General features: G+C 43.8%; 1 protein-coding gene across 18 annotated transcripts in view; it reads right to left on the bottom strand.

Annotated features, from left to right (window-relative positions):
• The window catches only part of nfixb (nuclear factor I/Xb), a 132,886-nt gene that overhangs the window by 75,432 nt on the left and 31,518 nt on the right, over positions 1-25,936 (bottom strand). For 8 of the 18 annotated variants that reach the window (XM_026166109.1, XM_026166110.1, XM_026166113.1 and 5 more), the window contains one exon: positions 16,181-16,712. In XM_026166109.1, coding sequence (XP_026021894.1) covers positions 16,181-16,712 — 532 coding nt within the window. The other 10 variants (XM_026166120.1, XM_026166117.1, XM_026166121.1 and 7 more) reach the window with 4 other exon arrangements.

Genomic DNA, 25,936 nt, shown 5'->3' with positions numbered 1-25,936 from the left:
ATAGCAAATGTGAGGACAGATCCCTCCTCTCCTTCAACCCCCTCCCAACCTCCTCCCTTTCTGGCATTAACAGTGAGGATACGTGGAACATTTTCATGACCATACTGAACCCTGGGGTTTTATGTTTTTGAAGGTGTTCTCCTTTTTATTTAACTGCATGTGTTTTTGTTGAATTTCTGGGGAGAGAGCGTCTGCAGCCTGAGAGTCTCCTTGAGAGCAATACTGAGTCATAGACTTTTTGTTTTTCAATAAGCCCCCCACCGCACCGTGGAAACCAAACCTGGTTAGCCTCAGCTGTCTTTACCCATAATTCAACAATCGCTGCGTGTTTGTTTTCTCGTTGTGCCTCTCTCGCTCTCTTCCCCTTCACTCTCTTTCTCTGACTCTGTAAGTGAAACCCTAACTGCTCCCCTCATTTTGATCCAGCCAACTGAGTTCTGCTGGACCAAAATGCCCTCTATTGTTATGGATGTGTGCCGAGGAGAGAAACTGAGCCTCACGGATCGTCCCTCGGTGGGTGAAGCTCATAATGGTTTTGATTAGAAAATGGGGGAAGAAAACCCGAGTCAGCTCCTTGTGAAGTCTGTTTTTGTTCAAAATTCAAACTCTGGACTTTGTGTGCAAAGGCAAAGGTGCAGCCTTGTAACTAAACTGACAAATATGACTCTTTTGCAAACCACAGGCAAATCAACAACCTAAGTAACGATGAGCTATCATTTCATTTCACTAATTTATGTCCCACTGCTGATGGTGCAACTTGTTATCCATTTGCAACTATCAATGTGTACGACAAAATGAAGAGGGGACCGTGAAAGCCAGCTGAACATGTTGTGTTCAAATCACGTGGGAGGGAAGGTAATGATGGGGAAGAGTCCGATGTTTATGACTCATGCGTGTTCACAATTTTCTCTTGGATGCTGTTCTAAATGAGTTTTCCAAGTGGGAACTGCTGCTTCAAAACTGCTTCAGTTTTGACAAGTGAAATTTTGAGTATTTTATTACTTAGCGCTAAGCTAATAGACGCAGTTTGCTAGCATAACCAGAAAACGTAACACTGGAACCTCCCAGCAAAATACATCTGGCTCTAAATCAAGCAAAGCAGCTCTCACAAGATTTCAAAATGTCATGTTCACATATGAATGCTTGACATTAATATTTTATATACAGTGATAGGCTAAAACTAAAAATCTCAGGGTAGCTGAAGGAGACTACAATCAGGAGATTCCTTGAGGCATCGATACTTACAGCGAATAAAGACGTATGTATAGTCAAATGATCCATTGCTAAAGTAGCCAAGTTCAATGTTAGCTAGTCACACTTATTATACTTTCTGCCCCCTTGTGGCCAACCGTCGCTCACACAGAGCAAGAGGTTGGTGGTATAGCTAACTGGTGGTTGTTGTGCTCTGCATGGACGGAGAGCCAAGGCTGCCTGTTTGTATTGGCCAACTTTCAGCATTCCACATGTCTTTGTGATTTTCAGCTCCCTGACCTCAAGAGACCCTCCACGCTACTGTAAGTTATACTCACAGCAGGAGCACAGATGGATCAGGAAGGAACGCTGGAATCCAATTGGTCGTTAGCTGCTTTCTAAACACACTTGCCCTAAAAAACAATACTAGCCACATTGCAGCTGCCACAGCCACAGGTCTGAAATATGAGTTGACGATGCCTCTAAATGTTCAGATCAGTGACATCTCTCTTCTGCTGTAGTTTGAGGTATAAGAAATGTGTGAGCTGGAACAGCATAATCCAAGAAGTCATGATATTAGTCTAGAGAAGGAGAATGGCTAAAGGAGCAACTCACCACTGTTTCTTGATATCAACAAATAAGTTATGTTTTATTCTGCAACAAGTAAAAATGAGAACAGCTGAAAACAAGTTTAGATGAGAAGATGGAAGCAGCGTGTTGAAATTCCCCACTAATGTCTCAGGCAGTGGGCTGCTTTGAGCTTCCTGTATCTTTGTTAGTAGGGCTAGTCATGGGGCTCCCTGCGAAAATGAAATTAGGAGCTCTAACAAAGTTAGAGGTGCTAATTACAGACTCACGCTAACTGTTTGCCGAGGAAAAGGCAAAGGGAAACAAACTGATTCTATCTGAACTCCAACCGCGCCCATATTTGAGCGTAGCCAAGATATCACTTAATTTAATAGTGCCTAACCAGCTATGACAGCCTGTCCAATACCTGTGCACAGTTCATTCGGTAAACAAGCAGATTCTGTCACTTATGTTGACATAATAGTGTCAGTATCACCTTGTCCTGCTGCTCCACATTTGTTACCTTAAGTAACCTAGTAGGTCATTTAAGCAACACGACGAAGAAGAGCCTGCATGCTTGATAAACAGTTTCAGGTCAAAGACCCAGAAAAGATGTAAGCTTGTTAAGAAAACCTCAAGAAATGAAGAGAGGGTGCATGCACAAGATTACCAAGTGGTGCTGCGGTGATTAGGGTGAGAGAAGGGAGGGAAGACTGCGTTCGTAGCCAAATTAAGGAACAAGTAGTGCCTTGGGGCTGATCTAAACAGGATTTACCTGTTGCTGTCCCGAGGTGACTCGCTTCACTCATTTACCCAACAGCGCTGCAGGGCCTATACTCCCAAAGACCTCATTAATTAAGGTGCAGACATGCAAAACATTCTGTGTGTGTGTGTCAGTCTATTTGAAAGTGCATAACCACAATCTCCACGCAAAAACTCTTTCCATTTTTACCTAATTATCTAACAGCATCACCCTAAATCAGCACTCCTATAAACACTGGGGCAATTTTTTAAACATCCACAAATGTATATGTTAAGAGTTCCCCTCTAACAGAGAGGTCTCTGTAACAGCAATTACCCCTAAAGTGCAGCCGTTTGCCTCATGAAACGTGCTTGCTGTTCAATCAGTCCAGTTTATCCAACTTCAGTCAGTAGAATAATGAATTACGATCTATGACAAACAAATCATGGTGTCATAAATCCTCAAAGCCAAACACAAGTGTGGCAGGTGCAGAGATGGAGGAGTGAAGGCAAAAAATTGAACATTTTTGCCCCAGAGTGAACCAGACTTTTTGAATTTATACCTGACAAACGCAGGCCTCAGCAAAACGCGGAGCACAACCATCAGCGGGTCATGGCAGGTCGTCACTCTGCTGTTACCAACCCTATTATTCAAGTAAAACCAAAAACAATAACTGTCAACCGCAATCGACAAAAACTGGGAACAAGGCCTGGACTGGCTCCAGCTCCCAGTTTCTACCTCTGCAAATGGAGACCAAGCTGTCCACTGCTACCACACACCCCTCCTAAAACATATTCCTACATCAGGGCTTTGCTCTGGGGATATGTGTCAGGATGGTTTACACTCTACAAACAAACAGGCATCCCATTGCAACAGCGAGAAAATGGATGTGGGTTTGGACACGTTGGGAGGAGGTGGGATGGGGTGCAGAGACACAGGGATAGGGGAAGGAATGAGGAAAAGAGGAAGGGAGGCGGGGCATCGCGGAGCAAGAGAGTGAAAGTTGTCATAAAACGACAATAAGAGGCATCAGTGCCACCCAGGGACCACATCAAGGCTTCTGTAATGACAGGCTGTGCAGAACACATGTCTGCCTGAATGAGGGAGTGTGTGATTGTGAGTGTGTGTCTGTGTGCTCCCTTCTGTCAGTGCTACAAAATGGCTTTGTTAACTATTTGTTTCTCAGTATGAACAAATGCACAGCACATCACACATTCGAAAGGGACACAGTGAACACACGAAACCTTTAATTTAGCCTGAACTCTGGTCTTCAGTCACTCAGACAGTGCAGACAACTTAAAAATGGCCAAACGGTCAAATAGTGCAGACAGTAAGTGAACATGGCTTCAGAAGACCCACCCTCCTGCTGTTCAAACCTTTCATTTGTGATGGGCAGCCAATCAGTTAAGTGTTGGCCTTATGTGAAGGCAAGCTAAAACAGCTTGTTACAGCAGAGGATGAACTTGGGGGCTGCCCCAAGCACCAGTGTAAGATAAATACGGTTGGTTTTTAACCATGAAACATACAGTTGCTCTAGTAAAGTCAAAGGATACAAATATGGAACAGGACATATAGATAATAGGCCTTCATCAGTTTCAGTTATACAGTGAAACATTTATTTTTACTACCAGCCATCTATTCTTGCTGCATATGGGTGTTTTCAGAGTTGCTTTCTTTTAGAGCACTGCTTTTTCTAAAACACAGCATGAGGGGAAATCCCCGTCTCCTTAGCCAGCAAATGGCCCACTATGTTCACTAGCTAGTAGCTAACTTAGTCTGCTTTTGTTATAAAGCTAGCTAATTGCATGTCCTGTAGTTACAGGTGGAAATAGGAAAACAAAAGTCCAATACTGTTGGTGTGCTGGAGTGGATTATAGGTTATATACGTGTATACTCAAAAGCATGTAAGTGTTGCTAATATTTTAACAATCAGCCTTCAAACAAACAGCATCTATCTTTGAGGGTATGCATTTATGCTATATAAAAAGAAAAACAAACACGAGTTTATGCAGAAAAAAAGAATAATTGCAAGACATTCCAAGCAAAACCCATTCCCAAAATAAAATCGGCTAAACTTCACTGCTATGTGTGATAAACAGTGAGTGTCAGGCAAGGCTGTTTACCAGAACAGACCTGGACCAAGCAAGCCAGACAGGCAGCAGTGGAGTGATGGAGGGACCTGAGCCCAGAAGAGAAAATCCTGTTCTTTTTCACAAACACCTTGTAGAGAAAAAAAGCCTGACAACAAAAGAGGCTCTGTGCTTGGGGCTATTTCAGTTAAGAGTTCCAGCCAGGACAGATCCACTGAGAGCATGAGTGAGATGGAAAGAGGGAAAGAGAAAAGGGAGCTTTATTTGGTTAACAACTTCCACGAATCAGCATGGGGGAAGAATGTGTGTAATTTGGCTCTGTTTGTTTTAGGATTTTAAATATGTTGGGATTACTTCATCACACATCTGAAGACCAACAAGAAGGAGATGGGCGAGAAACTAGAAGGAGGGAGAACCACGGGTTTTGGTGAGCTCGATTTTGGGCAACATCAAATGCGTCGCAAAGGGACGGTGGCTTCGGCAAAGCACGGTGGAAAAAATATTAGCGCTGTAAATGTTACAGTGCTTCAATCAACATCAACCAACAGCTACTGCAAAGTATTAGGCTAGAGGATAATGATGCTGGGCAGAGGTTCCCAGCTTTTCGTTACTTTCTTTGGTAGAAGTAGAGTTCATTCCTTCATCAACACCATCATTACTGCTGCGACCGCAGAGCCCGGATCATTTTCACCTTGCGAGTCTATTCGTCTGTGAAGCCATGTGACACACGCTCACGCGACTTTACTTTTATCACAAAAGTACAGTCGTTATTCTTAAGGCTCAGATCGGCCCTTCTCTGTCACATGCTCTTTTTAACGTGTATTTTTATCTTGTGTAACAACATATAAGATATCATTTCTCAGCGTTATGATCCTTTATGCATCTTGATGTTCTCCGGTTATTATCGCGGTTCTCATTGCAAGGGTTTCCCTTCATGGACAGCAACAGTTCGAGTGGATGCTTTTGGTTTCAGCACATTATATAAAATATATAATATATTAAAGCACAGATAACTTTGCATGTTGCGCTGTGGTAGCCTGGTTAAAGGGACGAGCGCTGGCGCCCGTGGTGTGAATGGTATCTCGTTAAGGTCTGTTTTACAGCCAGGCCAAAAGGGAACCTGAACGCAGATGAAAAGAACAGAAACAACAGTAAAAGAACAGACGGGGAGGAAAAAAGAAAGCAAAGATCCGAGATGCTCTCAGGGCCAAAACCGCAGATAAAAATCTAACCACAGAATGAAGGCCAGATTGCTCTAATTCACTGTCATCTCAAGTATTTTTTTCCCCTGCGTGGAAGGAGAGCGAGGTAGAGCGAGTGACAGAAACCACCCTCTATCCTCCCTCCTTTCCTCCCCGTCCTCCCACACCCACTCCTCTCCTCCATTCAGATTTACTGCTCTTAAATTGTTTGCCCTCTGCTTTTAATGGCCATCTCTAGATCATCAGCTCTTAAAATAAACACTGAGGCTTGGATTACTTTCCCTATCGCCATTCCGCTGAAGCAGAGCGAATTCGCTGCGACGGCGCCTCTCCTCCTTTACGTTAATGCTCTCTGTGTATGTTTGGGTTGCTGGAGGAGCGCCTGACATTAAAGCTGAGCAGCAGAAGAATGGAAACTCAAGTGGGGCTCAGAAGCAGGGTGGTCTGTGTCTAATAATACACCAATCAAATGTTACCACACAAAGGGCAAATAACCAAGTAGATCAGCTCCATTGCTTCTGCTGCTGCTAGAGCAATACCAGAGACACTGACTAAAAAGGCTCATTGTAATGACTGGCACCTTCAAATCACATGCAAACTGCTTCCTAGCAGAGTATGGATTTTCAAGAGAGCATACGGTTTTCTACTTTTGTGGCGACAGATTGCACCCAGTCAAAGACCAGTGAGGGGGGACCCAGTTGGGGCCTGGTTTAGCTCACTCTGAGCCCCGCACACCCCATAAAAACACTCCAAGTGCCAGTTTCCAGCAGGGTCAAGCCAGTGCATGCGCTGTTTCTGTACATGTCTGTTTGCAAATGCGCTTGTTTCTCTCCATGTGTCCATACAAGGCCCACAGGCATCAGGTGTGAAGGGGGTTCAGGTGCTGGGCGCATCCAGAGAGGACACTCATATGTTCTGCTGCAGACAGCGTTTGTTGTCACTCAGCCTGCTTCTATAGTGCACATGGGCATTCGTGAAGGTGCGCACACACACACACACACACACACACACACACACACACACACACACACACACACACACACACACACACACACACACACACACAGATAGGCAAACAACACCTAAAAGCACACTTCACACACTCGACTCCTTTGCAGTTGAAGAGAGCCACTGGGGATAAAGGTTTGATCTTTTAACATTTAAATCAGTCGGCATCGAAAACACAAGAGCAGCCAATTCACACGCAGTGGGTGTATTACTGTAAAATACACAGGGGTGCAGCTCTAATGATGAGCGTGAGGAACGAGACCTACGGAAATCCTTGTTAAGAGATCGGTTTACATTCACAACACTGAGACTAGGTTCAGGTGTAAATGAGACAGGTTTGGTTCGTTTTAGGGGGAAAATGTAAAAATATGCTGAAAGCCAAACTCTGTCAGCTTAGAAGAAACTAGCAGAGAACCGCATGTCTTCCAAGCATCGATTGACTGGTTGAACTAAAGCCACGCTTTGAAAAATGACACCAATTTTCACTAAGTGACGTGTTGGTGAGTGTGCTGAAATAAAACAATATTTATATTATCATTCCTCTCCGTCTCCACGTAAACCAGAAACGACGACAGAAATCACTCCTCTTGATAGGATGGACGTGGGGATTTATTAGCATGAAGACATACAGACAAATGTTTGTTTTCTCGACACAGCCCTGTTTTCTGATTCTGTAATAACCACTTGCATGATTTATGAATTCACTCATTTCCAGGGTTTAACATCTGATTAAAAGAACTTTGTTTTCATATGCTTTACATTAATAACTGGTATCAAAAGGATTTTTAATCATATTTGAACAAACCTCTCAAGAACCAGATAAGTTTATTTGGATTTTGTCCTATTATTTATTCATTTATTTAGAATTTTCCGTCTATTTGATAATGATCTTCAGAACGCCTAAAGAACTGAGAGAAGGACAGATTTGATTTTCTGGTTAATATTTTGGCACTAAGGGCAGCGGGGTCAGTGATATCCCAAACAATAAGAACATAAGGCCAAAGTCAGCAGCACACAGGGGTTAGAGCCGCTTTGTTTGCCTGCAGGCAAGTCTTTTATATCACAGGCTCCCCTGCTTTCATAATGAAATTATATCACAGCTGCCATCTCAAAAGGTACTTATAGCTTCTCAGAGGATAAAAAGCCCCCTGGACTGAACTAAGCCTAGCAAAATGTGTGAATAACATTAAGGGAAAAATCTGCTCTAAAATTACTGTGACATTTTTATATGTCTCACTTGGCCCATGTCCAGTGACAAGTGTTTAAAATAAAAATAGTAAATTATAACACCAAGAAAATCTAATATTCCTCCGTTTCCTCTTAGGAAAACAAATGAGTCATTTTGAATCTAAGACTCTGACTGCATGGGTTAGTGTCCCTGCTCAGCTGCATATATATATTTATATATGTGCTTATTAATTTACATGAGTGCTGGGGATGCCCTCTATAGAGTGAAAGTGATCTGAGTGGATTCCTCTGGCAGAGCACTGCGCTCTGGTTGCCCACACTGTAGGCTGAAGCGCCACAGAAACAGCCCAGCACTGCATGGCCACTCAACGTGCCAACCAGGCCAGTCGCTGACACTCCTTGGATATCACCCAGGAAAGGTACACTGAGAGGAAAAAAAGAAGCTTTGTGGCCATGGCAACTCTATTCATCTACCTTTCTGGACAGCTATCCAATGCAAAGGTGCCGTGAGGCCGTTTGGAGCGCGACAGTTACGCTGGCTTTGTTAGGTATCCGCGATGTAAAATGTATGAAGCTCAAATATGATACCGGACATGTGTTTTCTTGATAATAAAAATCCAAACAAACAATTGAATTTGAATTACTCCTTTCCCACTAATCTTCTCCATATTTTATTGCTCACCAGGGAGAGCGAGAAGAAATTGTGTTGTTTTCCTATCTTTTATGAAATTTATGCATCGAAGCTGCCAATAAGAATTCAAATGAGTCTGAAATTATAGACGAGAGAGTGCTGAGCGCTGACAGTTGACGAGTATAATGAGAATGTTGCCATCCAAAAGTGATGTCTGTGAAATGGAGCTGGCCGTCTATATGAAAAGCAAACAGACGGAGAAAGTGAGCGAACACGTCAGGTGATTTTTGTAATTCTTCTTTTTCCCCCTTTGAGCGGAGCCCCAGAGCGGGAAAAAGCTCTGCCCCGGAGAGAGTTTCCAGAGCTGAATGAAGAAGGATGTTGAATACAAGACTGAGTCACATGAAGGCAGGCTGCCGGGGAAAGTCATCCACACTATTTATACTGCTTTGGCCTTCCCATAGTTTTGCACATCTGCAAGCCACTTTGAAACCCCATCTATCTGAATGTGAGCGATGCCCACTCTGTCCTCGCTGGGGGCCTTGCTAATTCTTTCCACCTTTAAATACAACCTTAACTCAGCTTCCTTTACCTTCAGCTAGACAGAGAATTCTGGACTCGCATGAAAGACTTAAATGCACTCATTATTAAAGTAGCTACAAGCAAGAGTGCTATAGTTATTATGAACGTCAAATCCTATTCTGAGAGCAGTAGAGTGCTTGGAAGTGATGTGAGAGAAGGGGGGAAGGAAACACAGCTTCCTTTATTCTCTCTAACGGCTTGTTCAAAGTGTAAATCCCTCTCTTCACTCCTTTGTCCCTCTTCTGAGCACTGCATTTGCTGTTCAGTTGCTGCGAGACGTGGCAAGCTTATTTACTTATCCGTTCCCCATTAATTAAAACATTTGTAGTGACAAACGCGGAAGTAGTCACATTAGCGCCTAGTTTACACCCACTTTCCCCCGACTCTGGACCGAGACAGAGGAAGACGCAGGCGCTAATGGAGAAGAGACGCACAGGTGCACTTGTACGCAACAGACATAAAAAGAAATAAAAAGAAAATAACTTTAACATATGCTGCCAGGATTTCTGAACCCAGTGACAGCAACTTATTTAAATACAGACAGTTAATTAGACTGTAAGTCTGAAAAAAATGTAAGTATGGAAAAAAGCCAGAAAGACAAAAGTAAACATAATGCTACAATAAAAGGAGTAGCTTACAGTCAGTAGCTCGTCCATACTGTGCTCAGCACTGGGAACGGCACCCCCCTCCCAACTCGACCCCCATACATTCACTCTGTTATTTCAGGGAACAAAAGACGGGCTCTCGAGGCCATGGGTGGATCCACGAAAGGAAGAAAGGAGTCCTGCTCCTGGTCCTGGCTGAATAGGAGGCTTTCACACTTAGAGAGGCCTGTTTACTCTCCCTCAATAATGGCTCTAATTTTCTGATCATTATTGAGTAATTCCATCCACCCCCATACCCAGCGTTTAATGCTTTCTCTCATCGCTCACAGCAGCACGTTCTTGTCTCCATCCTCGGGCCCCGGGTCTGCATCCCGAAAGACGTACAACTGATTTCTTCAGTCAGCCCACAACCCTCACCTCCACTCTGCCTATGCAGATGTGTGCATACGCCAAAACACATTAAGAAGAAGAAAACAAGCAAACCAGGAAATATTCAGAATTGCTAATTTGCCAGTAACATTTTTCCTGACTGGTTCTCCGCTCTGATTGGAGAGGAGCTGTGCTTCATCCTCCATTTTGTTTTGGACCTGAATCCACAGAAGCACGCTGAGTAAGAAAAAAAGAGCTGTGGAAAATATTTTTCACAAAAATAAAAGAACACGTCTGGTAACACGATAGCCATTTTATTCAACGCGCCGACATCCCAGCAAAACAAGACCCGAACGTTCTCGACGTTCGTCTTTTCTGACAGCCCGCTGTGAGAAAGCATCCACGGGAGCGGCGGTGGCTGGGGCGTAAGGGGACGTGCAGAGGGGAAGAAGTGTTAAGCGAAAACAAGGATACAGGGGGAAAATGTTAAAATGAGAGAGAAAGAAAAGGATCAGAAGGAGAGAAGTTGGCAGGGACTGTGTGTCGGTTTGAAAAGCTGGCACCTCCTAAACAGAGCTGCAGCTTTGGGTGCCAAATGCTGCCAACCAGCCCCACTAGCCTGAATATGTGCCCTCCCTCTCTCTTTGTTTTCAGCATGGCATTTTCCATTATCTTTATTCTACGCTTTTCTTTTTACTTTATATCAGCGCTCAATATCATCCTAACAGCAACCACTGACATTTATTACCATTAAATGGGAGAATAAATGAAGCAGGGGTGAAAATATTTATTAATCTCCACATTATTAGCGTTCATTTGTGGTTATTTAAGGGGATTTTGTTTGCGTATAATTGCTCATTTTTTACTTTTAAATGAAAGATGTGCGCACGGAGGAGACGGCGGATTCGCCGCTGTGTTCCGCTCCGTTTTTTTTTCCGTGTGGAAAGAGCTATCCCAATTACAGGGCAAGTCTCCGTGCATGTGCTCTGCTCCGCTGGACCGAGGCAACAAGGCGCGAGGCGGACCGATCAGAATCTGGCTGCTGGGAAATGGCCCAGAAAAAGACGCTCGCTTCGCTCTTTTCCGTCCTTTCTACACATCACTTCTCCGCTCCTCCTGCTCTTTGCCCCTCGGCTCAGGCGTTAGCAGCCAGAGCTCCTGTGCGGGGATACCTATGTTTTTAGCGGATGGACAGACTTCAAGCCTGGCGCCTGCACAGAGAAAAGAGAAGATCGGTCATGCAAATGCAAAACAGTGGAACTGAAGAGACGAAAAATAATACACGGAGGAGAAACATGGGGGGAGACGTCTAATTTGTGTTTGCTCTGTAGAGGAAAGCAAAGAAGCTGTGAAGTAAAAATAAAGCTCAATAAGCTGAATAGCCTATTTATTTTTATTGCTTTTGTTTACTCTACTCATTAATCCATATTATTAAGTCATTTAATTTCTTGAGAATTAAATAAATTTCTGCTCGTTAAATCCAAAAAAGTGAGCTAAGCTGCTAAACAGACACCATGGCTTTTATTTATTAACCTTAATTACACCAATAATTAAAAACCACTGTACAGTGAAATTAGGAAATAAAGCTACTCTTTGTTGCACTTTCTGCTACAAGGAATTTTTCTATTCCCGAAGTTAAGACCCGACCTTCATTTCAAATTGCACATAATTCAATCATACACTCAGCCTTTTGTGTATCTTTTCCAGGATTATTCACTAAACTGGATAATTACAGTGAATATGAAGCAGGTTGGCCTGCTCCCAAGCCCATAGAGCAGCACGGCGGTCGGACCTATAGAACGGGGAGAGATGTGAGGGAGAACGGTTAAAGGAGGTCAGAGGATCGAGCATTAGCGCAACCGCCTCGGAAGCCCGATTGCACGGAGTAATCCTTTTACCAGCGATTCCTTACACTCCGCACACTCCCCTCTTCTTTTCACTTTTCCTCTCTGTGACACACGCACGCATTAAAAAAAAAAAGCTGGAAAAACGAGGGGTTCTGAAAATAGGCCCGGACGCCACAGCGCACATTAAAACGCGGCAGCGTCACTGACGCTGTGCTGTCATGTCAGAGGGGCTTGCAGATGCTCAAACTTTATTGGACGCATTATTTCAAATGACAACAAAGCGCAAGAAAGTTTCCGTTGAAAGCGTCGGAGCAGCAGTGTTTTTCACGCCACATGAATGCGGCTCCCTCGGCGCCGACACTCTCTGTTCCTCCGTCGGCCCGGGTTACGGGGCCGTGCCAGAACGCTGGAGCGCAATTCTGCGCTCCATCCAGAAATCTCTGTTCTGCGCAACACGCAGATCCAAGAAAGAGAAGACAGAGTATTTTTCCTGCTTTAACCATTACACCTCCTCCTTCTCTTCTGCTTCTGCAAACACTCAGCCAACGGCAAACATAACACGACTGCTACTTCTGCTTTAATATTCCAGCGTATTGCCTCTATGGACCGAGCTTGTGTGTAATAAAACAAATCCCACTCTTTCCTGTTTGCTTTTTTTCTTTATTATGTAACTGCATCTGATAATTTTACCTCCTTTTTGAAGCTCAGGATATTGGGCGAAGCAGATAAGATGTGTTTGATGGATTTAGCATGACGTGGAGGCGTTAAGTCTCTCAGTCTGGCTGTCTGTCTCTTTGTTTGTCTCTATTAAAAGAGATTCTCTTGGTCATTTGTAATGTCGCGACGACGCACAAAGACACACTGATGGGTAAATGAATGTCTCGGATTTGTGTTTGCGCCATAGCAGCATGGAGATACGGCGTTGTCTGGCACGCGTAGTTGGCTTTCGGACCTGCCCCGGGCACCTCTCTGGTCTGTCTGTCTCCAGCACAGAGACCAGATATGGAGGCTGCACTTGCAGAAACATCTTTTTATCATAACAGCACAAGTAATGAAAGCCGTATGAGGCTGATCGGGCTCCAAAAATGACTAATGCTGGAACTGTGCAGCCTCGTCAGACGGACAAATATGGAACACGTCGCTCGAAAAAACATGACCTGAGCCGGGCGTCTCTAGGTGGAGGACGGCCCGCAGCGCCCAACTGGCGAGCCAGACTTTCCTTTTCGACAGACACGTGATCAAAGATGAGATCAGACCCACCACCCCACCTCTTCCTCATCCCCGATTTCCCTTGCTTCCTCCACATCCCTGAGCCATTACTGCTGCCATCGAATGCAGCACAATCAGTGAAAAGAAAATTAACCACTTTTGGGATCCGACTCTCGTTACTGCCTGACAATTATGTCATGCTCTGCGCTTGTGTGCAGGCAGGTACTTGTCAAAAAGAAAATGATCAGGCTCGTTTTGTGATTAGCGGGACCTTGCTCTTGAAGCTGTGGTGCAGTAGTGCAGATCAGAGTCCATCAGCTTTGATCTGTCCCTGCCCCGCCTGCGAGGGCCGAAGTCTATAATTGGACAAAAGCAGACACATACTGTACTGTAGGGAAGCAGAAACAGAGGGGGGGTGGGGGTTAGTGAGCGTGCGTGTGACTGTGTATGTGTGTGTCAATCACGCCGCATGAAAGCAGATCCACCCCCCCGCCTTACAGCTGGCGACAGTGACATCAGTGGGGACGAGAGAGCTGAAACACGACGGCGGGGACGAGCTGGGTGAGACGGCTGCGGTCCAATCATCGGGCCTAGCAACTGATAACTTCCGCAAGACACAGACACCCTGGGAAGGGGAGCTAAGAATAAAACTGTAACGCTGCCACCCCAAAGGTTAGAATGGAGCCACTGTCTGCCTGTCCTCTGGCTAACCCGCGCCAGCATGCTGGAACAACACAGCGACTTGCGCTTACAAAAGGTGGACGCTTTTTCATTTTAGTTACCGCACACATTCTCCCCATTCTTGACCAGTTGTTAGTGCAAGGTGGCTGCACGGAAAAAGCAGCGCTGCTTCTCTCACATGCAGTAGTAAACCAAATACAAGCCACTTGGCCTTAAAAAAAAGATTAGAAAGAAAAGAAATCCCATAAAGATTTATGGAAAAATACTCACATGTGTACAAATAAGATGAAATACTAATGAAATGCACAAAGGCCAGAAAGGAGACGGGCTAGTGCATCGCATCGATGGGGGCGAGCGGCTGCTGGATTCTGGCACAGAGTTGTCAGGGAAAAAAACTCTAAGGAGCACCAGGCTGCGCTGGGAGCTAATCTGAGCCGCGGTTTGCCATGCCACATTGTGGAACAGGAAGGGGCGCTCACGGAGGCCCCGCAAAACTCAAGCAGAGTTACACACTGGGCTGAAAGGAGCCTGGCATGGGGGATTCTGTCACAGAGGAACGCTGCACCTCCCTGCCAAGGAGAAGAATTAAGGCCCTGTAACTGTATGCCAGTCTGTCGTAAGAGAGCCCGAGATAATAGGAAATGGCTGAAGAAGAGGAGAGTGACTGTGTGTGTGTGTGTGTGTGTGTGTGTGTGTGTGTGTGTGTGTGTGTGTGAGATGATTTACACCTGCAAACACCTGACAGAAACAGACAGCTACATCAAGTGACGACAACAAATAAAATATATAAAATAGACCAAATTATATATGAATGTGGCTAAAACTGTAATCACAGCTAACAGTGGTAAAGCTGGGCTTCAATTATAAATACATTAGCCTAAATTATACTATAAATCATCCAGCACATTCAGGCATCTACAACAGGAGTGCTACTACTATTACTACTATATTCTAATAGAGACATTTTTAAACATTAGTGTGTTTAAAAGGACAATTTAAATTCACTTGTGTCAGGAAAATTAAGCTTCAGGCACATCAAATTCTCACTGCAGTAATTAAATGGAATTTAATTGAACAGAATATAATTATCTATGTTTTTAAATGTTTTTGTTTTTTGCAAAAGTAGTTACAACATATTTAATAATTTTATATCCAGATCAGCATTTGTTGCTATTTATTTTCCAAAGTGGATTTGCATTCCTAAAATTACCTGAGAAATGAAATTAGGTTGAAATAACTACAGCTGTGAAGTGCAACAAAATGAGACATGCAAATATTATATTTCACAGCGTTGATCGCTGCCCTCACACGAGTACACATGTGGCTTTGTATACATGTTACACCAAAATATTTTTACCGCCTCTATTTCAACTTCACCATCACAGCAGAAAACACGTGTGGATGTAAACGCGAAACGTCTCACTGCTGTAAACACAAACGTGTGTGTGACTGTGTGTGTGATCAGTTCGCTCAGAAGAACAACGCAAGGCGCAGCTTGGGTGTTTGATCGAGAGCTCCTGAGCGAGAGTCTGTCCACTTGAGTGTGTGTGTGTGTGTGTGTGTGTGTGTGTGTGTGTGTGTGTGTGTGTGTGTGTGTGTGTGGCGTTAGGCTGAGGCTGCAGACAGGCTGACTCTCTCTCTGCCTCCTAAACTACCTGGGACTGGGCCAGCTGTCACTGCGCTCTCCAGACCACCACACACACACACACAAAAGAAACCCACAAAAACACCACACTGCTACTGATACACAACAACCCCACAACACACATGGATTACAGACACATGACAAACTGCCTGTCGTGCGCGCACACGTGTGCACATGCGTGCACACACAGATAAACAGGTTTGCAGATGCTTTTGTTTACAGATGGCACTGAAAAACATGCACATTTGGATTTAGACAAATTTGTGCACAAATACTTGAACAAATGTACCAATGCAAACATATCTCTAGGTAAACACAGGTTTTAAGCCTGACTGTCAGATTCTCTGAATCTCTTTAAACCAGATAGAAACATTGAGAGGAAAACTTTTTTTTAGGACTATACGCTGCAGACTTTAAATATCAAGACGTGGTCTTTATCTCAGTGCTGACTGGGTTTATCAAAGCCTGGCACTAGATCAGCTTGGTACATAGTGGAGGGCAGGGTCTAATCTGTGACTTACATGCCAAAGAGTGTGTGACAAAACACATGACCTGTGTGTATGTGTGTGTATAACAACCACATAAACGGTGGGAAAAACGGTTCTTCTACAGGTATCACATACCTGGTGTGTGGACGAAGTAGGCCAGGTAGAGATCCAGCTCCTTGACCGTCACCCCAATGTGGTGTGGCTGGACACACAGGCCGTGGTTGGAGCACTGGGGTGACTTGACCAGACGCTCGCCGTCCGTGCTCTCCAGGGGGCTGCCCTTAAACAGGATGACCATCACCAGGTCCAGCCTCCACACCTTGTCGGCCTGGCGGAGGCAGTCGATGCGGCGGATCTTGCCCTTCTGGTCGGGGTTGGACAGCACGCAGCAGGGGGGCTTCTTCCCCGTGATGGTGAGCACAAAGTCCTCGCGGAACTCAGGCCGGATGTCCTTGCGGAGCTTGGCCAGCAGGCGCGAGGCCCACTTCTGCTTGATCTCTGGCTTCTCCCCAAGCAGCTCATCCTTCACCGCGCGCTCCTCATCCTTGGTCATCCTCTTTTCGTGCTTCTTGAAGTACTTGCGTTTACGGGCCTGCAGGTTGAACCAGGTGTAGGAGAAGGCACGGACATGGGGGAGAAGGGCCTCAATGAAGGGATGAAATTCATCCTGATGAGAGAGAAAAAGATGCGGCGTTAGGAGGCTGTAAAAAAATTTTTTTTTTAAATGCCTTTTTTTTTTAAGTTGTAAAATTAGAGGTTTTTCAAAACTTTTAATGAAAATGCCAAAATGTTTAATAATACTAAACGTGTTGTGGGAATAATGAAAATTCTGATGATTATCAATTAATTTAAATTCAAATCAAAAAGCTATTCAAATAACTGCCATTAAAATGTTAAAATTATTTCTCATTTCCAACATTCAGACTCAAATAAAAATAAAGCATGCAGGAAAACCAGGAAAAAATCATCCTTACAATAGCATGCAAAGGTATAACACAAAGCATTTCAAAAATAAAATGTTCAAGACAATAAAGAAAAGACGACAGTTCACGAATTCAGATGAAAAACTGAGCCAAGTTGCGCTCCCGCTTTTCCTGCTGTAAAAAGAGAAGTTATTCTGCTGTACCATAATACCTTCACTACATATCTCTGGGCAACAAAGCCCAGATCTCGCCACAGCGTTCCTGTGCCAGGGTTGCCACACACCGGTCGCTCACCACCGCCAAGCTTTGCCGCCACTAGACCACTGTTGAAATGTGCCGCTAAAAGATCAGCCATACCATTTCCTATCTGCGCTACCATGCAAAGGGAGCTCCAACCAGACTCACATTTCCACAACAAACTGAAAGCAGACAGAAATCACCACAGAAAACCACACTGCTAGAGGAAGACAGACGGCCTGGTAGTTACCATTTTGCACTCTCATCATAAATTTGGCACAGCGTTTAAAGTGAAAAAAAAATCTCCTGCACCAGTTTTTTTTTTCTCTTTCCTCCCGCGCTCCCCAATGTAAAGCAAGCGCTGGTTTTGGCAGGGTGTGGAGAATTAGCAGATGAAAAAAAGAAAAGAAAAAAAAACTTGGGGTGGGTGGGGAGGGTTATAATTTTTTAAAATTTGCAGAACACGCTGCTGAGCACAAACAGTGGACTCAAGTTTAAAAACACACACACACACCAAAAAAGATTTTAAGGGAGTCCTGCAGTAGGACGCTAGCCAGCAGTTCTTGAGACAAAAGCCAAAAATGACACAAAAAAGGACGGACAAAAAGTTGGAGCAAAACAAATAATAAACAGGTAAAAATGTAAATGTTAGAAAAAATGATTAGAAAAAGACTTTAACAGCGAGAATAAATGTATTCGAAAAAAAGAACAAAAATTCAACAGTCCTTTGTGAGTTCCAAATTTTTTTTAAAAATCTCGGAGGAAAAAAAAATCCTTGGCAAAATCTAATTGGTGGTGGTGTCTGTTCTGATCCCGGGCCCGGCACGAGCGCGCGCATGCACACACACTCTCTCGCAAACACACACACAGATGGGGGGGCCAGGGAGAGCAGAGCACAGAATAGGGAGGAAAAAAACAGAGAGCCGAATCAATGTTGGATGAGCGCATACGACCGCTGGCAAAGCCGAGTGCTGCTTCTTTTTTCCCCTTTTCTCTCCAACTCTCTCTCTTTCTCTTTCTCGCTCGCCGTCTCTCGTCCTCTCCGCGTTCTTTCCCTAACCATTGCTTGAGCCTTTGCCAACACGAGTAGGGCCCACCTATTTGGCAACAAGATGCCTGTAGCCCAGCCAATGCGTTAGCTTCAAGAGCTGAAAGGGAGGGAAAAGAGAAAGAGGAGAGAGGGTGGGAAGGGGGGAGGGAGGGGTAGTGGCAATGAGAGGGAGAGAGAGTGAGGAGGGGGTGGGGGGAGCAGGTGGGAGTGTAAGGGAGCGCGCAGCCATGTCCGACGCTGCACAATCTGCCAAATCGACAAGTTCCTCTCTGACACGGAGGCAAAGTTCAGGGGAGCAAGCCTTCTCCTGCACCAATCCCCACAGCCCTCAGCCTGCCTCCATCTTTACTATGGCCGCCACTGCTTCGTCTCCCTCTCACCCCACCGCCCTCACCTCCTCTGTGTCTCCCGCTCCCTCTCTCTGCCCCTTTCTCTGCTCGCATAATGCCACCTTGGCAGAGGATGGCAAAGCGAGAGAGAGGACACACAGCTTCAGAATCCCTCCAGACCCCACCACCGGCAGCTGCTCATGGGTTTACCACAGCAAACAAAGAGGGAGAAACAAACCCGGGCAGCCACACTCCTCCTCTCGCTGCACACTCGCAAAATGAATGACGAGATGATTTAGAGGCACAGATACAGAAATTGTTACAGAATTTAAAGGGGTGGGTGGGGTGTGGGGGTGAAGGCAGGAGAGGAACCAGAATTTGCCTCAGCTGTTTTTGTTTGTTTTCTGTTTTTAAGCAGCACAGCTAGCATGAGGACGAAATCCCAGAGCCCGAATCGGCTCCGTACGTATCCCCGAACACCCCCCGCCCTGGGAGGTTTCTGCAGTTCGGTGTCGGAGCGGAGATGACTGCCGTGTTGCCTCATCGTAAAGCACGTTGTTCAGGGCTACATCTGCTTGGCAGGCAGCTTGAGTGAAGGTGGTGGTGCTGAATCACTGACCAGTGCAATAAACCTGAAACATAGCATCAGGAGACCTGCACCACAATCAGATGGAGTCAGCAAGGACGAAGAATGCATGTAGAGTTGAAAATATCTGCTGATAAATTCATGGGAAATTATCTGGAAACGGCCACCTTGAAGCAAAACTGCCAAACACTTTCGGGTCTAAGCTTTGCAAAAAATTGGGGTATTGATACATTTATCATAAATGATATTAAACTAACATTAGACAAGCTTTCGGCATCTAACAGACTAAATGGAAATAAATGGAAATAATCACTAGTTTCAGCTCTGAACGAGTGTCAGTCAGGGCTGCACCTGCTCAGCAGACAGATAGTGGGAAGGTGCAAGTGCTGCTGAATCACAGACCAAGAGCAGAGGATCAGGACTCCAGATCTCATGCAATAAAATGACGCCACATTCAGATGGAGTCAAAAATGTACAGAACAAGAACTAAAAAATGCCTGGGTTCATCTATTTAATATTAGGAACTGGATGGTTTCCGTTGTCATATATGACTGAAATGAGCAATTCTCAGTGTGTAAGGTTGGGAAGCACAAGCAGTAGAAATTCAAGTATTTCTAATGGTCATTTTTTGACAGTTTCTGGCTTTAACAGACAAAATCAAACGGAAACAATTGATAGTTGCAGCTTTAAACGGGTGCCTTCAGCAATTATTTAAATTGATATATTCCTCTGTTACATGACAAGCATTGAAGAAAAGACCACGGTTAGTCAACTTTAAGTTCTAGCAAGTCTTTAAATGATGATTTCATGAGAAGAGGCCCGCAGACTGTCAAAGGTCATACAATCGCACCATTCTGTCAAGGCTGAACATCCTCCACACAGCAATGAGAGCCCGTAATGAAACACTGACGCTCACCCATCATCTGCTAACACAGCGAAGGACGTCACACCTCCACATTTATCTCCAATCAGCCAAAAGTTTGATATATCGCTGGATAACGTAACAAAAGAACCTCACCGTGGAGTATGACTGTGTTTGGCATCACTGTCAAGATATATTTGCATCCATCACCACCTGCACAAACTTAGTGTAGCAGGAGGAGATAACTGACACTTGAATGCATTTTCCAGTGTTTCTGCTTTTCAGTGGGAATTAAGGTTTTCTGGGTGACCTTGCCAAAATGCAAATAAACCACCATTCAAATGTCAGTGAAATTTGACTACAAGGAGTTTTAAGTCATTTTGTCTTCGCTATGCTGTTTGCCTTTCACTTGCTGAAGAAGTAGAAGAAAAAAAAACATATTTATGTTATGCATATTTATTTTTCAGGAAGAAAACTGCAGAATTTTCTGAAGTCCCAGATTTTGAAAGGGGGGGGGGGCAACCCCGTGCTTTCCATTTGCATGTCTGCACTATCTGCTGCTCCACACTATGCCTATATTGTGTAATCTTCATGTTGCTGTGTTGGAAGAACCTATAATGGTTATTTAGGTCTGTCGAAGCGGCATAAACCCATCATGGAAAGTGTCTCAGGGTTAATCTTCTTACCCGGAAATTAAATTAGGGCCACATGCGCGTGGCCTTTAGCTTTAATTATTAGCCTATTATCAATTAGCAGTCGGAGGTGACGGGGTTTACTCAGTGATATTATTATTATTTTATTTATTAATTATTATTAATAATAATAATTAAAAAAAATATGAATACGAAATACATGCTCTGCTTCAAACGTACCAGTTTGCGTCGTTTCACCTCAACTAACCGTCCCCTTAAAAGACCCCGGAAAAAAACCGCTGCTGTGACCAAACAAATGCGAGTTTCATAAACACACCGATATCCACCCAGTAAAAGGCACGGCTTATTTTCTAACCACCGTTTTCTCTGGCTCAAAACCACCCAGGCCCCAATAATAAGAGCCAAAACAATTAAAGCTGCGCCATCACTTTCTTCTTCTTCTGCTACCACTTATTTTTTCTTCTTCTTCTTCTCTGCCATAAAAGGGAACTTAAAATACAAATGTTTAAATAAATAAATAAAACAGTGCCGATATCGTTGACGGACCCTGGCAGGAAAAAACATGTAAATTAAAAAAAATAGAAAATCTGGAGACGGCCTGGCACATCCCCCGCAAGCTACACATTTGTGCTACACCGTTACTGAAACCCCGACGTCAATTAATACCGAGAGAGGAGACCCTGAAACACCCAGATATGTATTTCAAATGTAGCCTGTCAAGCAGATGCAGTGCCAGCACGGCTCTGAATGACCCGGGACGCGGTTCAGCATATGGAATTCAGTTCAGGTTTCGCGACATTAACGCATTTCCCCCTTAAATCTTTAAATGTGCTTTTTTCCCTCCCCCAGTTATCGTATATAAAAATAAACACTTGGCCCACTCAGAGTCGATAACCCCAAATTAAAGCAATTTGTATTTATAAATCAGAGATCACAGTTTCAATCGCGAAGGTTTCGGCTTTTTATTCAAACTGAAATAAAAAAAAAATTAAAAATAGTCTAATCGTCCACATAAAAGCCACAGCTGAACGCTGCCTATGACAAGACAAAAGAAATGATTTTTAAGTCCTTTATTTTTCCAATTCTCCGCACGTCTGACAGAGACTGAGAGGAGTTGGCTGCCAACTTCAGATTAACTCTTTCAGCAAGGACAGAAAAGGCTCTTAACTGTGAAAAACATCCCAGAGTTGGATTCATTAGTGCTCCTTTGCATTTTAAGCTCCGTTTGAATAAACAATGGAGGAGTCCATCATTTTAAGATAATTGATATCTTATTATATTTTTTTCATTCATTAATAATTAAAACATTATTGACAAAAACATACTAAATATAATGTCACTATTCTATTTAATTTAGTCGAATCTAATCTAAAACTAAATGAGTTTTGCTTTTTTTGCTTTTTGGCATTTTTCAGTCACCGTCAGCACCTCAATACATAATTTCTGAGTATTTGTGTCTTTGTATGTGGTTGCCATAAAAAAAGGATAAATCAAGACTCAATCAACCAAGAAGCTGAAGGCCGTCTCGCGTATTCACAATTCTTTTTTTCCTGTCCTTAAACAAAAACAGGTTGAATGCATGCAATTAAAAGTAACACGGTGATTAGAAGTGTCAGTTTGTGATTTTAGCCATCCAACTTTTCCAAGAAATGATGGCGGTGAAAGTGAGCTTTTGCTCTAAAGTCCAGATCCTACAGCCAAATAATCAAAACTCTGGCACAATGAAATGCTTTTCTTTTTTTTCTTTTCTTTTGCATTTTTTTTGTTATGATAAATCTCTGGCTTGAATTTTGTTTAACAAACAAAAGTGTTTGCCATGCCCAGAATACGACAATGACTTGTCTACATCAGGTAACTTTCACATAAGACCCACAAAACCCATGATAGTAAAACTCTTTCTGAACCCAGCAGCAGGTCCTCCCATCATGTGGCACCTGACCTCGTGGAGGCCTCACTGCATCTCATTAGGCCAATTAAGCCAGTAGTGTGCACAACCCGAGGGCCTTCCAGCTGCCTGGCCCCTTCATTAAGGGGAAGCTCTGGGCTGGCGGGGCTCGGCTGCATCCTCTCCTGACCACCTGAGTGTCCCTGACCCGGACGAAGCCTGACACCGGTTCCCCCACTGACCCCTGGCTGACAGAGAGCCAGGGTGTGAGGAAGGTGTTGGAGGAGAAAAGGGTTAGGAGGGACGCAGAGGAGATTCAGTCATTTATTTTAGAGTGCAAAAATGTTAGAGGCCTGTGAGAGTGAGGATGAGGCAGTCAGGTGTACATTTCGAGAAGGAGGAAAGCACTTGGAGTATTCTAGCTGCATTTTAAAATTTCACAGATTGGTGCTAAAGTGTGAAGAAACTGTTTCCCCTGATGCCACAAAGTATGCCATCCTTTGGTTGATGGTCTATACTGTAATGAATCGGCCCACTGCATGACCCTCTGCTGTTATCATCCACGGTAATCATTCCTGGCTCAGGGTAACATTAAAAAAAAAGGGGGGGGGTATCTCGGAGCACCCTTTACTCTGTTTCTTTAGCAAGCGAGTGATGCGTAGAGATCCATGGAGCTCACGCCGTGCATTGGTTGCACTTATCTGAGTTTACAAACCAGCACGTTACTATGTGTGAAAAATCTGCAAGCAATTTGTGGTGGCTGCGTGCTAACGTGCCCGGGGTGGGGCGGGGTGAGGTGGAAGAGGGGCTGAAGAGAAGAAGAGGCACGCACGGCACATTCCAGTCCCCACAAAGAGCTGCTCCGCTCACCCGGATTGCACTCCAAAATGGTCCTGGGCCCTTTGGAGCGTTGGCGTTAACACGAACACTCAACTTTTTAAGTGAAACTGCGCAGCGCAGACTGAATGTGAATACACACGAAGAGCACAACTAAACACACCTCATCTGTAAGTGTTGAAGCTGATGACTTGAGGCTATTTTGTTTTGTGGATTCTCAGCAGAGAGTTTATAAAACAATATTTGTTCCCGCTCGAGGTGGTATAACACAAGTAGAGGCGTGCAGATGTACTTGGATGAAGACGTCAGTATCGCTGAGCGAGGACAGAGGAGTGGGGTAATGCACTCCGATCTGCAACATACGTGCATGTCGCATCAGCCTGCTCGGTAACATGTGGATTGTGGCGATGTCACACTCTGGACTCACCTTTGAAACCATGACATCTCTGCAGCCTGGAGCTCCAGGCATGCATTAATGCACATGCAATCGCATGCTCCAAAACCCTTTCCCCTGCCTAGAAAGAATGCTGGATGAAGAAACCGCCCTGCATCTCACTAACACGTGTGCGTGAGTGACTAACCATGCCGGGACAGGCCGACTCAGCACCACCACTACAGCCATGACTGAGTGTTTTCTCACTGTGCGAGCCAACAGACTACTGCTGCTCACACTGCAGCCAGTGACGGTGATACTACTGACCAGACTAAGACATTATGCCTTCTTTTTGTTGTTTTTGCCTCACCTCTTGTTAAAAAAAAGAGAAAAAAAAACACCACCAACTAATTCTCACAATTTCCCCAAGATCCAAATAAAAAAGCTGCCAAAGTGGCTGGTAGTGGAGACAAACTTACAAACCACAGCCAGCTTTTAGCAGCATTTGGCTGGTGGCGAGTGTTAATTTCCTACCCTGGTAAAAACCAGCTCAGTAATCGGTAAACACGTTGTGCCTGGCCTGCAACAAAGAAATGCATTTAGCAAATTCATTCTCTTTGATCCCACATTCCTATTTTGGTTTGATGGAAAGTGATACATTTTTGATGAGCAGGCTAGAAGTGAGATATCATGTCATTTGAACAGTCTATAAGCAGCCAGGCGCTCGTAGCCATCGCCATACACCACATTTATCTTTGATCTAGACAGTCTGGTTGACACACATCACAGAGAATTACAAGCAGACCGATTTATCAATAGGCTTAAAGCGGAGGGATGTTACACCATAACCCCTCTCATGAAAAGATCCCTTTTAGTATTTGGAATTAAAATTTCAACACTGCCCGAAATGAAAAGGATCTTCAGGTTCATGTGTTAACTTGCCGCCTAGCAAAGCTGTAGGGCTTTACTCCTCTTTTCAAAGACATGAGTGTGAAATGCCAAAGTCAGCCTTTCACACACTGCTGGGAGAAGAAAGTGAGCTGAAACAACACGATTGTGTTTTCAAACCGAGGCTCCGCTGTTTGTTGCCCGTTTGAAGGTAAACTCGTCGCGCTCTCGCACCGGAGGAGAATTTAAACATCATCTGAATTTTCTGAAGCCGACACCACAATTTCTGGTGTTTGCGATGTTCGGAAAATGCTCCTCTAAAGTTTGGAGTCCCGCCCTCCCTGCACCAGGTGCACAATGTTTGGGTTCGCGTGGATTTACAAGCATGCACAAGGGCTGATTACGCCTTCGGCTGGTGTCAGATTTTTATCATGTACCATATTAGAATAGTCCATTATAATTCTGATTCTGTAAAATAACCTGCTTTCACAGCTTTGCCACCTCTAAATAGCTTTACAGGATAATTTCATAATTTTAAGTCTGCTTTAAACCAACAATGAAATAAATATATGGAACAGGATGTGAGGCCTTTAACATTTCCTTTGTTAATGGCAGCTATTAAGAGACTTTATTCCCATATTCTGTCAAATGATAGGGGAACACAGCCTCCTAAAAGCTTTATTACATAATTATAGAAAATAAATTAAAAGTCATGTAATTAAAATCTTGTAAACCTATTATCATTAATATATACTAATTACAAGAACTCTAACTTAACTTTTACATATTGTATTATTAACGGTGAAATATACAAACAGAACTTTACCAGTGTGACCTGTAAAGGTGAAGCTGAATAAGTATTGTTGTAGTAATTACATGAACTGTATACGTGTTTATATAGAGAAGTATACTGACACTGTATTATTGTTGTGGATGTGTATGAATAACTGGTCAGTGTGCAGCTAAATGCGTACTGTCTGGAAATGAAGGCTTATAATGTAAAACTTCGTTTTTACAAGTTTTTATTTGAAACAAGGGGAATTTTACTTTTTTTTTTTTTAAATTTCTTGTGTACCAAGAGTGTGGGAGACTCATGTCACACTGTTCTATGCAGAAACTGACTAGGATAGTAGAAGAAGTAATTGTAACTGGCTTGCTATTAAAATATGTTTATATTTAGTAAACTTGTTATTTATATTTGGAGAACACAGAGTAAAATTACAGACAAAATTAGTTTTTTTTAATAGTGAAGAATGTTAAATGGAGC

Source organism: Astatotilapia calliptera, chromosome 4 (assembly GCF_900246225.1).
Source record: "Astatotilapia calliptera chromosome 4, fAstCal1.2, whole genome shotgun sequence".
Classification (NCBI taxonomy): Eukaryota; Metazoa; Chordata; class Actinopteri; order Cichliformes; family Cichlidae; genus Astatotilapia; species Astatotilapia calliptera.
Note: the sequence above shows the minus strand (reverse complement) of the source record. Positions and strands in the feature narration are given on the sequence as shown.